General features: G+C 40.5%; 1 protein-coding gene across 2 annotated transcripts in view; it reads left to right on the top strand.

The window, feature by feature from the left end:
* Nucleotides 1-12,501, top strand: part of RALBP1 (ralA binding protein 1) — a 64,005-nt gene that overhangs the window by 32,222 nt on the left and 19,282 nt on the right. For both annotated transcript variants that reach the window (XM_017864679.1, XM_017864678.1), the window contains exons 2-3: nucleotides 7,877-8,175; nucleotides 10,859-11,317. In XM_017864679.1, the coding sequence (XP_017720168.1) occupies nucleotides 7,932-8,175; nucleotides 10,859-11,317 (703 nt within the window). In that variant the 5' untranslated portion in view covers nucleotides 7,877-7,931. The remainder of the gene's footprint in view (nucleotides 1-7,876; nucleotides 8,176-10,858; nucleotides 11,318-12,501) is intronic.

Consider the following 12,501-nt stretch of genomic DNA (forward strand, 5'->3'; position numbering starts at 1 on the left):
TTTTCTTGGGCTTACTAACCATCCTTATGTCGAAATGAAATAAAATATAGAGATAAATCTCTACATTTAAAACATTTTATTTGGTAAGCAGGAATTGCAATTCAGGGCATACTCACACAGACCTGATGGTCTTTGCTGTGTCTCAAGAACAAAGAGAAGGTTGGGGTTTTATTTTTAAAAAGAGAGATATTTTATATTGCTTTGTGAGAAAGTTCATCAGCACTAGTAAGGTTTGGGGGACTGGCAGGCTCTGAGTGGTGAGTGACGGTGGGTAAAGCCAGTCTTAGAGTGGCAGCAGGTTGCTTAGGTAGTGATTAGATAAAACTGGTTTCAGGTTACAGAAGGCAGTTTCAGCGGCCAGGCTGGCAGAGAATTACATTCTTGGAGCAATGGTGTGTGTGCCCAGAGTGCTTTTTCCTCTTGGCTTCTTGACTCAGTTTTATTTGGGTATGACAAGTTACCCCATTCATATGATCAATTTTCATATTGTATTTTCCTCTGTAAACTGTTTTTTCAACTCTGCCCATTTTTGTTATGGGTTTTTTATCTTTTTATTATTCTAAGTAGATTTTTTATCCTTTGTTAAATACACACACACACACACACACACACACACACACACACACAAATGTAGTCTTCAAGTCTTTGGCTTGACTGATTTTATCTTTTTTTCTTTCTCTTTCTCTACGAAAGAAGGCCTCTCACTGTCACCCAGGCTGAAGTGCACGGTGGTCATGGCTCGCTGCAGCTTACCTCCTGGACTCATGTGATCCTCTTGCCTTGGCCTCCCAGATTGCTGGGATTACAGGCACGAGCCACTGTGGTTGGCCTGTTTCTTTTCTTAATAGTGTCTTTTGAGGAGCAGAAGTCCAATTTGTCAGTTTTTTATTTTATAGTTAGTGCTTTCTGGTAGTGTCTGGGAAGTTTTTACCCTCTCAAAGCCCTCAAAAATATGTTTTAGAAGTTGTATAGTTTTTAGCCATTAAGTTTTAGGTCTGTAATTTATCGTGAATTATATTTTGTACATGATATGACATAGAGAGTTGAGCTTCATTTTTTCCCATATGCTTATCCAGCACTATTTGTTGAAAAAGATCGTCCCCTCATTGAATTCCTCTGCAACCGTTGTTGAAAATCATTAACTCGGCCGGGCGCGGTGGCTCAAGCCTGTAATCCCAGCACTTTGGGAGGCCGAGACGGGCGGATCACGAGGTCAGGAGATCGAGACCATCCTGGCTAACACGGTGAAACCCCGTCTCTACTAAAATACAAAACCAGCCAGGCGAGGTGGCGGGCGCCTGTAGTCCCAGCTACTCGGGAGGCTGAGGCAGGAGAATGGCGTAAACCCGGGAGGTGGAGCTTGCAGTGAGCTGAGATCTGGCCACTGCACTCCAGTCCGGGCGACAGAGCGAGACTCCGCCTCAAAAAAAAAAATAAAAAATAAAAAATAAAAAAAAATAAAATAAAAAAGAAAATCATTAACTATACACATGTACATTTCTTTTTGGAATTTCGGTTTGTTCCTCTGATCTATTGTCTGTTCTTACTGCAACACCTTACTGTCCTGAATACTGTAGCTGTTTTCTTCTTGTTTTGTCTATGCCTGTTGGCATTTCTGGATTTCCCAGCTTCTATCATTCCAAGTCTGTGGTGTGAGATAGAAGAAAACTCTGGGAACCCACCACCATGTTCCTCCTGTCGTGAGGTACTGAGCCGATCTGCCTCCTTCTGTCTACCTTTCAGAGTCTTTTTCTTCTTCTTTCTTCTTTCTTCTTTCTTCTTTCTTCTTTCTTCTTTCTTCTTTCTTCTTTCTTCTTTCTTCTTCTTCTTCTTCTTCTTCTTCTTCTTCTTCCTCTTCCTCTTCCTCTTCCTCTTCCTCTTCTTCCTTCTTCTTCTTTCTTCTCCTTCTTCCTCTCCTCCTCCTCCTCCTTCTTCTTCTTCTTCCTTCTTCCTTCTTCTTCCTTCTTCTTCTTTCTTCTTCTTTCTTTTTTCTTCTTCCTTCTTCTTCTTTCTTCTTTTTTCTTTTCTTTCTTCTTTTAATCTGATCGGGGAATTTTAGTTGTACTTCCCAGGAAGAATAGGGATAACTAATCTTTATTCAAATTTTAATAATTTACACCAGGTATCCTCTTGCTTCAGCAATAAGAATTTCTGATTTTGTTGTTTATTTTCTTACCTTTGAATATTTATACTTAAATTTTATTATGGACCATTTGAAGCCTCTCTCTTCTGCCCTTTCCTTCAGTGAAGTTTAGGCTTGCTATAGCTCCCCAGTGGTCAAACAATATGTCCTATTGCAAACACGTTGTTCTTCCTTTCTTACTAAACCATCCTGCACTCAGACGCTCACTCCTTCATGTCTGCCTTTAGTGGCTCCACTTATCTTCAACTCTAGATGAATTAAGTTGTCTTAGTCTGTTTGGACTTCTATAACAAAATACCATAAAGTGGGTAGCTTATAAACAACAGAAATTTATTGCTTTTAGTTGCAAGCTGGAATGTCCAAGATCAAGATGCTGACAGATTTGGTGTCTGCTGAGGGCCCACTTTCTCGTTCATAGATGGGGCCTTCTTGCTGTGTCCTCGCATGGTGGATGGAGGTGGTGAACTCATAAGAGGAGGAGAGAGTGTCTTCATAAGAGGACACTAATCCCATTAATGAGGACTCCACCTCACAGCCTAGTCACCTCCCAAAGGCCCTCCCTCCTAATACCATCACCTCGGGGATTAAGTTTCAATATATGAATTTTGAGGGGACACATTCAGTCCGTAGCACAAGTTAATAAATATTTCTTTAGAGCAGCTTTTGGGAGATTATTAAATACTTCATGAACAAAACTGTCTTCTTGTCTTTATCAGTCTAGTATGGAAACAAAATAATTGTGTACCAGGAGAACGTGGAAACATAGGTATAACTTACAAATGTTGTAGGAGTGAATGATCAAAAGCCGTCTGGCATTTTGCTGCTGGTATTCCTGCCCTTACTCCTCTCTTAGCCCCAGTTTTGTCACTTTCTGGCTTTGGAATTGGTAATGCCTCCCACACCAGGGCTGAACTCCCCAGCACGGCGTTCAGTTGTCTGAGCTCACCGTGTCTTTTAATGTCTTTCCCATTGCTTCTTAGCAAGAACTGCCCGGGTCAGGCTGGTCCTCCCCATTCTCCTAAGTCCCAAATGTTCCTGTGTGTCTTTAACCACACTGTTCCTCCTGGCATAAATGTATGTATTCCCTTTTGTGTGTGTATATATGAAGGGTGGTTCAGTGAAAAAAAAAAGTGTTTTGAGTCTAACAGATCCCAGTTTTATCTCTTACTTGCTGTGTGATATAGGGTAAGTTATTTAAGCTCTCTGAGCCTTACTTTCTCTGTTTGTAAACATGGAAAATACTGCTTTTCTTACAGGGTTAGCTAAATTACTGCATGTGAAACTTCTAGAAGGCACAGGAACTCAAATAAAATGTCGATTCCCTTTCTTTATTTCCTGAATTAGAACTTAAGGCTCAGGGCAAGATTCATTTCTTCTAATATTTGTCTCATCAACAATAAATATGTTGAGAACAGAAAAGATACCAATTAGTTTATTAAATAAACATTTGACTACTTAGTGTGTGCCATAGGTAATGTGAAATGTTGGAGCTCACCGTTAGCGAGGTGAACACATGCATATGTAATTGAAATACAGTATGGTAAGCGCTGTGAAGAGGTATGTTCAGGATGTTCTCAGGCACAGAAAAGGAATATTCGTGGCTTATACTGGATGGGGTGGGTCACCAGGGAGGATTCTTGGAGAAGTGTTGCTGGTGCTTGATTTTTTTAAACAGCTTTATTGAGGTAGAACTCATGTAAGATCCACCCACTCGAAGTGTATAATTTAATGATTTTAGCCAGTTTATGGGTTTCTGCAACCATCACCATAATCCAAATTTAGGATGTTTCCATCATCTACAAAATCGTGCTCAATTGCAGGCCTAGTGTTAAAGGATGAGTATGAATTTGCCACACAAAATATTGAGAGGAAGGCTGGATTCCTGGGAGAGAATGAGCAAAGACAGAGAAGTATACAACAACATGGTATCCGTGTGGGTGATATATCTATGAGCAATTTTTTTTTTCTTCTGGAGTGTAAAGCTGTGCTCCTGCCCCACAAGTTGTGTTTTAGCTTCCATGGACTTGAGCTCAGTTTCTTCATCGCTAATGTATAATTACTGTTACCTTGTTGAACTCTAGGTCCTTTTAAACTGTCATCTCTTAGATTGTCAAAACTTCAATTAATGGCAAAAGAGAATGCACTTTAAAAAACTATGGTCAAGGCCGGGTGCGGTGGCTCACGCCTGTAATCCCAGCACTTTGGGAGGCCAAGGTGGGCGGATCACAAGGTCAGGAGATCGAGACCATCCTGGTTAACACGGTGAAATCCTGTCTCTCCTAAAAATAAAAAAAAAAAAATTAGCCTGGCATGGGGGCAGGCACCTATAGTCCCAGCTACTCGGGAGGCTGGGGCAGGAGAATGGCGTGAACCCAGGAGGCGGAGCTTGCAGTGAGCCGAGATCCCGCCATTGTACTACAGCCTGGGCGACAGAGCGAGACTCTGTCTCAAACAAACAAACAAACAAACAAACAAAAAACAACGACAGCCAAGGCCAGGCACGGTGGCTCACACCTGTAAGCCCAGCACTTTGGGAGGCCAAGGCTGGTGGATCACCTGAGGTCAGGAGTTAGAGACCAGCCTGGCCAACATGGTGAAACACCGTCTCTACTAAAAATACAAAAATTAGCCAGGTGTGGTGGTGTGCACATGTAATCCCAGTTACTTGGGAGGCTGAGGCGGGAGAATCACATGAACCCAGGAGACAGGTTTAGTGACTCAAGAGTGCGCCACTGTACTCCCGCCTGGGCAAGAAGAACGAGACTCCATCTCAAAAAAACAAAACAAAATCAAAACGGATAGCCAAAAGTCAGGGCCCATTAAGATAACAGAATTATACTGATGCTTATTGATCCTTCAATGAAAACTTTTTTTTGTTTTTAATGTTTTTTTCTGATTATACAAGCAATAGTGCATATTGGGTAGAACATTTATAAAATGCAGAAAGACAAAAAGAAAGTTTAGATCACTCATAATCTTACAATTCAGAGATAATTGTTATTAATATCCTGTTATTTTATGCATATATTTACATATTTAAATTGATAATGCTGTAAATAAAATTGCTTTTTCCTCACATCATTAAATATTGTCAAAAGCATGATTTTTAATGCTGCATAATTTTTTTTTTTTTTTTTTTNTTTTTTGAGACGGAGTCTCGCTCTGTCGCCCGGCCTGGAGTGCAGTGGCCGCATCTCAGCTCACTGCAAGCTCTGCCTCCCGGGTTTACGCCATTCTCCTGCCTCAGCCTCCCAAGTAGCTGGGACTACAGGCGCCAGCCACCTCGCCCAGCTAGCTTTTTTTTTTTGTATTTTTTAGTAGAGACGGGGTTTCAGCGTGTTAGCCAGGATGGTCTCGAACTCCTGACCTCGTGATTCGCCCGTCTCGGCCTCCCAAAGTGCTGGGATTACAGGCTTGAGCCACCGCGCCCGGCCAATGCTGCATAATTTTTACAGGATCAAAAAATAGCTTGTTCTTTTTTTTTTTTTGAGAGAGGGTCTCACTCTGCGACCCAGGCTGGAGTGCAGTGGTGCAATCTCAGCTCACTGTAACCTTCATCTCCTGAACTCAAGTGATCCTCCCACCTCAGCCTCCCAAGTGGCTAGGACTATAGGCATATATCACCACACCCAGCTAATTTTTTGTATTGTTTTTTTAGAGACAAAGTTTCACTGTGTTGCTCAGGCTAGTCTCAGATTCCTAGGCTTGAGTGGTCCACCCACCTTGGCAGCCCAGAGTGCTGGTATTATAGGCATGAGCTACCGTGCCAGCCCCTTTTCATTTTTTTAAGTGATAGAAGTAATACATAGACAACGTGAGGTTCAAACTATATAGAAAGGATACAATGGAAAGAATAAAGTCTACCCTTATGACGCTTCCAAGAGTTAATAGTAATTAACCGTTTCTGATATGTTTTCAGAAACTGTGTGTGTGTGTGTGCATGTGTGTGTGTGTGTGTGTGTGTGTGACTTTATAGCCTATTATTTGGATAAACCATAATCAGTATTCTATTGATAGCATTTTAGATTATTTTGTTTTTTTTTTACAGTACTGCAGTGAATATTTTCTTGCATATATCTTTGCATTTTTGTGAAAGTGTATCTGAAGGATAATTTCCTAAAAGCGGAATTCCTGGATCAAAAGAATAGATTTAAAATTGTAATAGCTACGATAAGATTGCTTTTCAAAAAGGATCGTGTCACACTTCTACCGTTAGTGGGTGTTCTCGTGAGTCTTGTTTCGTCTGTCCTTTACCATCATAATGGATCTTACATGTGCCATTTTGTTCTTTGCCCTTGTCATATTAGAAAAGTGATAGTTCATTGTTTAAAAAATTATAATTGAAGTTGAACATTGTTTCCACTCATTTTTTAGCCACTTTTCTGTGAACTGCCTGTTCACATCCTTTGTCTGGTTCTCTTAATTGGTTGCTATTTTCATTAATTTAAGAATTCTTTGCTTTTTAGAAATTAGCTCTCCCAATTTGCAACTTTCTTTTTTTTTTTTTCTACATTTGCTTGCTTTTGACTTTGTTTATGGTCAGAATTGTCACTTATGGCTTATGGATTTTTTTAATTGTAAAGTTAACCTTTAAAGTGAGTGCAAAGGGAGGCCGGGCACAGTGGCTCACACCTGTAATCCCAGCACTTTGGGAGGCCGAGGCAGGTGACTCACCCAAGGCCAGGAGTTCGAGACCAGCCTAACCAATATGGTGAAACTCTGTCTCTACTGAAAATACAAAAAATTAGCCAGGTGTGGTGGCAGGCGCCTATAATCCCAGCTACTCAGGAGGCTGAGGCAGGAGAATCACTCGAACCTGGAAGGTGGAGGTTGCAGTGAGCCGAGATCACGCCATTGCATTCCAGCCTGGGCAACAAGAGCGAAACTCCATCTCAAAAAATAAATAAAGTGAGCACGAAGAGAGAAAGTGATTCTGATAGTATTTCAAATGAATGTCATAATGACATTAAAGAGGAATAAGAATTAATCCAAGTGACTTTTAAACGCAGTACTTTGACTGTGTACCTACCATCTAAAGAAGGGAAACAGTGCAAACAAATTTTGAACTCCTCTTACATTTGCCCTTTGTAGCATCTGTTGTAGTAAAACTGTTTTGCATATCTTTTAGGATTGATTAAATGAGGGTTCCTTCATTTCTTTTAGCATAACTGCAGTACAAAAATGTAGTTATTATTGATACATGAGCTGTATATATAATTGCATGCATCATAGAATCATAGTGGTCTGTAATTATGTGACTCATTAAATATATCATTTTAATTATAAAATTTAATTGCGATCTGAACTGTTCACGTGTAGTTATAAAGATGTCTTTGTAACTTATTTATAGTTGTTTAGTCCTGAAGTAAAATAGTAAGATTTTACGTTGGGTAGCAGTCAAAATGAAGTACTTTAGAATGATGAGTTTTTTTTTTTCTTTTCTTTTCTTTTTTTTTTTAAGGAATTCTGTATTCCTTTAAAGGACTTTGGGAACTCTACCTCTGATTTTCATTTGATTTATTTTTTGAATACTTGAAGATCTCAGTGCTTTCAACCCTGAGAACTGAAATGTGTGATGTATGAAATGTATCTCGAGATAATAAAATGAAAGAGTATTTTACAAGGGGGTTGTGAAGAAAATATTTTTGATTTATAAATGCTGTGCTGTGTATTTGTGGTGTTTTTGTTCCTTGGTGTTAAGTGACTCTGCTCATGTTTTTTCTCTTGGTGCAGGTGTAATGGATAGGTAACAGAGAAGACCTCGTCCCTTCCTAGTCAGGGCATCAGCATGACTGAGTGCTTCCTGCCCCCGACAAGCAGCCCCAGTGAACACCGCAGGGTGGAGCATGGCAGCGGGCTTACCCGGACCCCCAGCTCTGAAGAGATCAGCCCTACTAAGTTTCCTGGATTGTACCGCACTGGAGAGCCTTCACCTCCCCATGACATCCTCCATGAGCCTCCTGATATAGTGTCTGATGATGAGAAAGATCATGGGAAGAAAAAAGGGAAATTTAAGAAAAAGGAAAAGAGGAGTAAGTGCCATTTTTTCCTATGCTTTAGATATTTTTATTTTATTTTATTTTACTATTATTTTTTGAGACAGAGTCTTGCTCTGTTGCCCAGGTTGGAGTGCAGCAGCACAATTTCAGCTCACTGCAACCTCCGCCTCCCGGTTCAAGCAATTCTTATGTCTTAGTCTCCGGAGTAGCTGGGACTACAGGCGTGCGCCACTGTGCCCAGCTAAGTTTTGTGTTTTTAGTAGAGATAGGTTTGCCATGTTGGCCAGGCTGGTCTTGAACTCCTGACCTTAAGTGATCCACCCACCTTGGCCTCCCAAAGTGCTGGGATTACAGGCGTGAGCCACCGTGCCTGGCTTAGATATATTTTAAATAAACTTCCATTCTAATTACATGTACCAGCTGTCTTCTGGAAACATGTCAAGGCAGAGACTCTTGTTTGATTTTTCTGTTCTTTATTTTTCAGGGTCTCAGTTTTGTATATTAAGAGTTGTATTTTGGGGACTTAATCTCACAAATAAAAATACTGAGTTTCCAGAAATGGCAAAGTTTTCTGCTGGATATTTCCTGAAGTAATAATTCAAAATAATGTCTAGAAAGTAGATATTGAGCTGGGCACAGTGGCTTACGCCTATAATCCCAGCACTTTCGGAGGCTGAGATGGGAGGACTGCTTGAAGTCAGAAGTTCAAGAGCCTGAGAAACAAAGCCACACCCCTCTCTACCAAAAATTTAAACAATTAGCTGAGCATGGTGGTGTGTGCCTGTAGTCACAGCTACTTAGGAGGCTGGGAGATCGAGGCTGCAGTGAGCTATGCTTGCACCACTGTAGTCCAGCCTGGGTGACAGAGTGAGACTCTGTCCTCTCCCCCGCCGAAGGCCCCCCCCCCAAAACAGATAGATACTGGAATTTTGCCCTTAAAGCATCTTTTCCTGGGTAGGTCATGTCTGCTATTTGGGGTATACTTTATTGGAACCTTCATTAAAGTAGTTATTTATCTTAAGTAAATACCATGATACATTCCATTTGAGGGCCTATTCAGTAGGGAGGATGAGTCATTTGAACATAGCTTTTTAGTTTGTTAAAAGCAAATAAAGTGAGTTATTTTAAGTATTCCTTATTTTGGACTTCATGATATTTTAAGTTGATTTGTTTTTGAAGGATTACACAGTTAGCTTACAGTTCACTATGTACAGAGAAACCTTTAGGCCAAACTTAAAATACGTGAGGAGGCAGCTTTAACTTAACATGTTTGTTAGATTAATTCATGTTATTCCATGTGTCAGTAATTTGTTCATCTTTGCACTAGATATGGTTTCATTGCATTATGTGTTAGAGTTATTAATCTGTTCTACTGTTGCTTGTTTGGGTGGTTTTCAGTTTTTGACTGTTATGAATAGTGCTTCTGTGGTGTACATGTTTTTGTATTTCTGTTATGTGTGTGCCTGGGAGTGGAATTGCTCATTTGTAGGCCATGTGTATTTCAGCTTCAGTAGATCCCTGCAAAACAATCTTCCAGAATGCTTGTACCAGTTTACCTTCTCAACAGCAATGTATGAACATTCCACTTGCAAAAGCATCTTTGTATTTTGTCCTTAAGATTCTTGCCATTCTGGTTGGTGTGTGGTACGTGGTATTTTAGTTGGAGGGTAACTTAGGAAATAGCTGTTGTCTTTTATATAATAGCTTGCAAGGTAGCTAGCTAAGGAAAAGAATTAGAGTTACAGATATTAAAAAAACAACAAAACCAAACTCTGACAACTGTGACATGGTTGGTAAAACAGTTGGGCACATTTGTCAGTGTGTGAAAACCAGAGCTTTCTGATGCAGGGAGTTGGCCACCATCTAAAGATGAGGGAATTTCCCAGTTCAATCCTCTACTTAAATGAGTCTGCAGTTCCTGCTTCAGTCTCCATAAAGAACTTAGCAGCTGGTGACAGGAGAGTGAAGTGTGACAGAGGAATAACTGAAGCACATCAACAGGAGTAAAGTTCGTCATGCTTTGAGATTGCCTAAAGTGACAGGCACCACTTAGTTGGAAAAGCTAGAGTAGGTAGAGTGGACACAGGTCGAGTATCCCTATTCCGAAAATCCAAAATGCTACAAAATCTGAATCTTTTTGAGCACTGGCACGACACTCAGAGGAAATGCTCATTGGAGCATTTTGGATTTCAGATTTTTGGGTTAGAGATGCTGAACTGATATAATGCAAATATCCAGAAAAATCTGAAATTGGAAACACTTCTGGTCTCAAGTATTTCAGATAAGGAATACTCAACCTGTAGGATGTTAGAGGACATGACTCACATGATGAAAGCATTCTCGCTCTATTTTAGAAAAGGATTCATTGCATTAGCCCTCTGTGTAGAGCCTTTCAGGTGTATCTCTAATGTTTGGTTTGCCAGAATTCTACTTACACACATATATAAAACCTGTTTCCCCTCCTAATACTGTAAGGATGATAACTGCTATCTATTTGTCCCCCTCTTGTGGTGAAGAGATGTCACTGCAACATCTTTTTCACTAAGAAGAAACCCATTTCTTTGCTGGGAAGTGCCCAGGAGGAATTGGCCAAGAAGTGAAAAGCTAGATAGCTGGTGCCAGGCGGCACCGTTTTTTGGTTCTGTTTTTAGAAAGTATATGGACAGTTTGACATTAAACAAACATATAACTTACACTGTCTCCGTGTCTTTGGCAGCTGAAGGCTATGCAGCCTTTCAGGAAGATAGCTCTGGAGATGAGGCAGAAAGTCCTTCTAAAATGAAGAGGTCCAAGGGTATCCATGTTTTCAAGAAGCCCAGCTTTTCTAAAAAGAAGGAAAAGGATTTTAAAATAAAAGAGAAACCCAAAGAAGAAAAGCATAAAGAAGAAAAGCACAAAGAAGAAAAACATAAAGAGAAGAAGTCGAAAGACTTGACAGCAGCTGATGTTGTTAAACAGTGGAAGGAAAAGAAGAAAAAGAAAAAGCCAATTCAGGAGCCAGAGGTGCCTCAGATTGATGTTCCAAATCTCAAACCCATTTTTGGAATTCCTTTGGCTGACGCAGTAGAGAGGACCATGATGTACGATGGCATTCGGCTGCCAGCCGTTTTCCGTGAATGTATAGATTACGTAGAGAAGTATGGCATGAAGTGTGAAGGCATCTACAGAGTATCAGGTACTGGGAATGCGCACTTCACTTGGTGGTTTTTAATAATTAACTTCACTTTCATTTTTCAAAGGAAGAAAAAATATTGTGAGGACAATTTGGCCTGGATCCTAAGCTTTATTCATTTCCTCGATCCTCCCAGTTGCACAAAAATCCACCTCTCTCCCCAGCCTTTCTTTGGTGTTCCAGCGTTTGGTTTTTTATTTTCCTTCCATTCGGAGGATTTCACATTAGCTGTTCGTAGCTTGCAGCAGCCAGGACTAAAACAAAGTGAAGTATACTGGTAGCATTGCTTAACAGGGTTGCATTCAGACCCTGCTTTTATTTTTTTCTTTTGCTTGTTTATTTGTGTTTTCGAGACAGAGTCTTGCTCTGTCACCCAGGCTGGAGTGCAGTGGCATGATCTCAGGTCACTGCAACCTCCGCCTCCTGGGTTCAAGTGATTCTCCTGCCTCAGCCTCCTGAGTAGCTGGGATTACAGGCATGCACCACCACACCCAGCTAATTTTTGTATTTTTAGTAGGGACAAGGTTTCACCATATTGGCCAGGCTGGTCTCGAACCCCTGACCTCAGATGATCTGCCCTCCTCGGCCTCCCAAAGTGCTGGGATTACAGGTGTGAGCCACCACTCCCAGGCGCCTGCTTTTTTTTTTTTTTTTTTTCTTCTTCTTCTTTCCTCTGTAAGCAGAGGCTCAGTGATACAAGGGCCATCAGCAAGAAAAGGAAAGTTAACTCTGTGAAGGAATCTTCTTGGGCAAGAGTCACGTTTATGGACACAGTCATATAATGCATTTCCTTAGCTCAGCTAAGAGGCATGAAATGGTTTTGGTTTTTGTTTTCTTGATGCACGGTTCATAGAGGTACTGCAATACCCGGTTAATACATGGAGTGGTCCAAGTGAGCTTCTGTTCCATCTCCCTGCTCCAGAAATCTTGGAACAGATACTACACCTGACTTCAGCCAAAAGACCAAGAAGTGGTAAATGTTTAGGCCCTATATGTGAATGCTTTGGTCAGCTACATGCAACTATTACATATATTAGCCACACTGATTTTCTATTTATCTTTATTCCATATGTATACAAATTAAATTTCGTATTTGGCAAGAGTGTGTTTTGATTGGGTATCTAAATCAAGCAATGTGTATATTATTTAAAAGTAAAAAAGATTTCTTAGAAAGCAGTATGACTTTT

Source organism: Rhinopithecus bieti, unplaced genomic scaffold (genome assembly GCF_001698545.2).
Source record: "Rhinopithecus bieti isolate Rb0 unplaced genomic scaffold, ASM169854v2 scaffold_73682, whole genome shotgun sequence".
NCBI classification, from domain to species: Eukaryota; Metazoa; Chordata; class Mammalia; order Primates; family Cercopithecidae; genus Rhinopithecus; species Rhinopithecus bieti.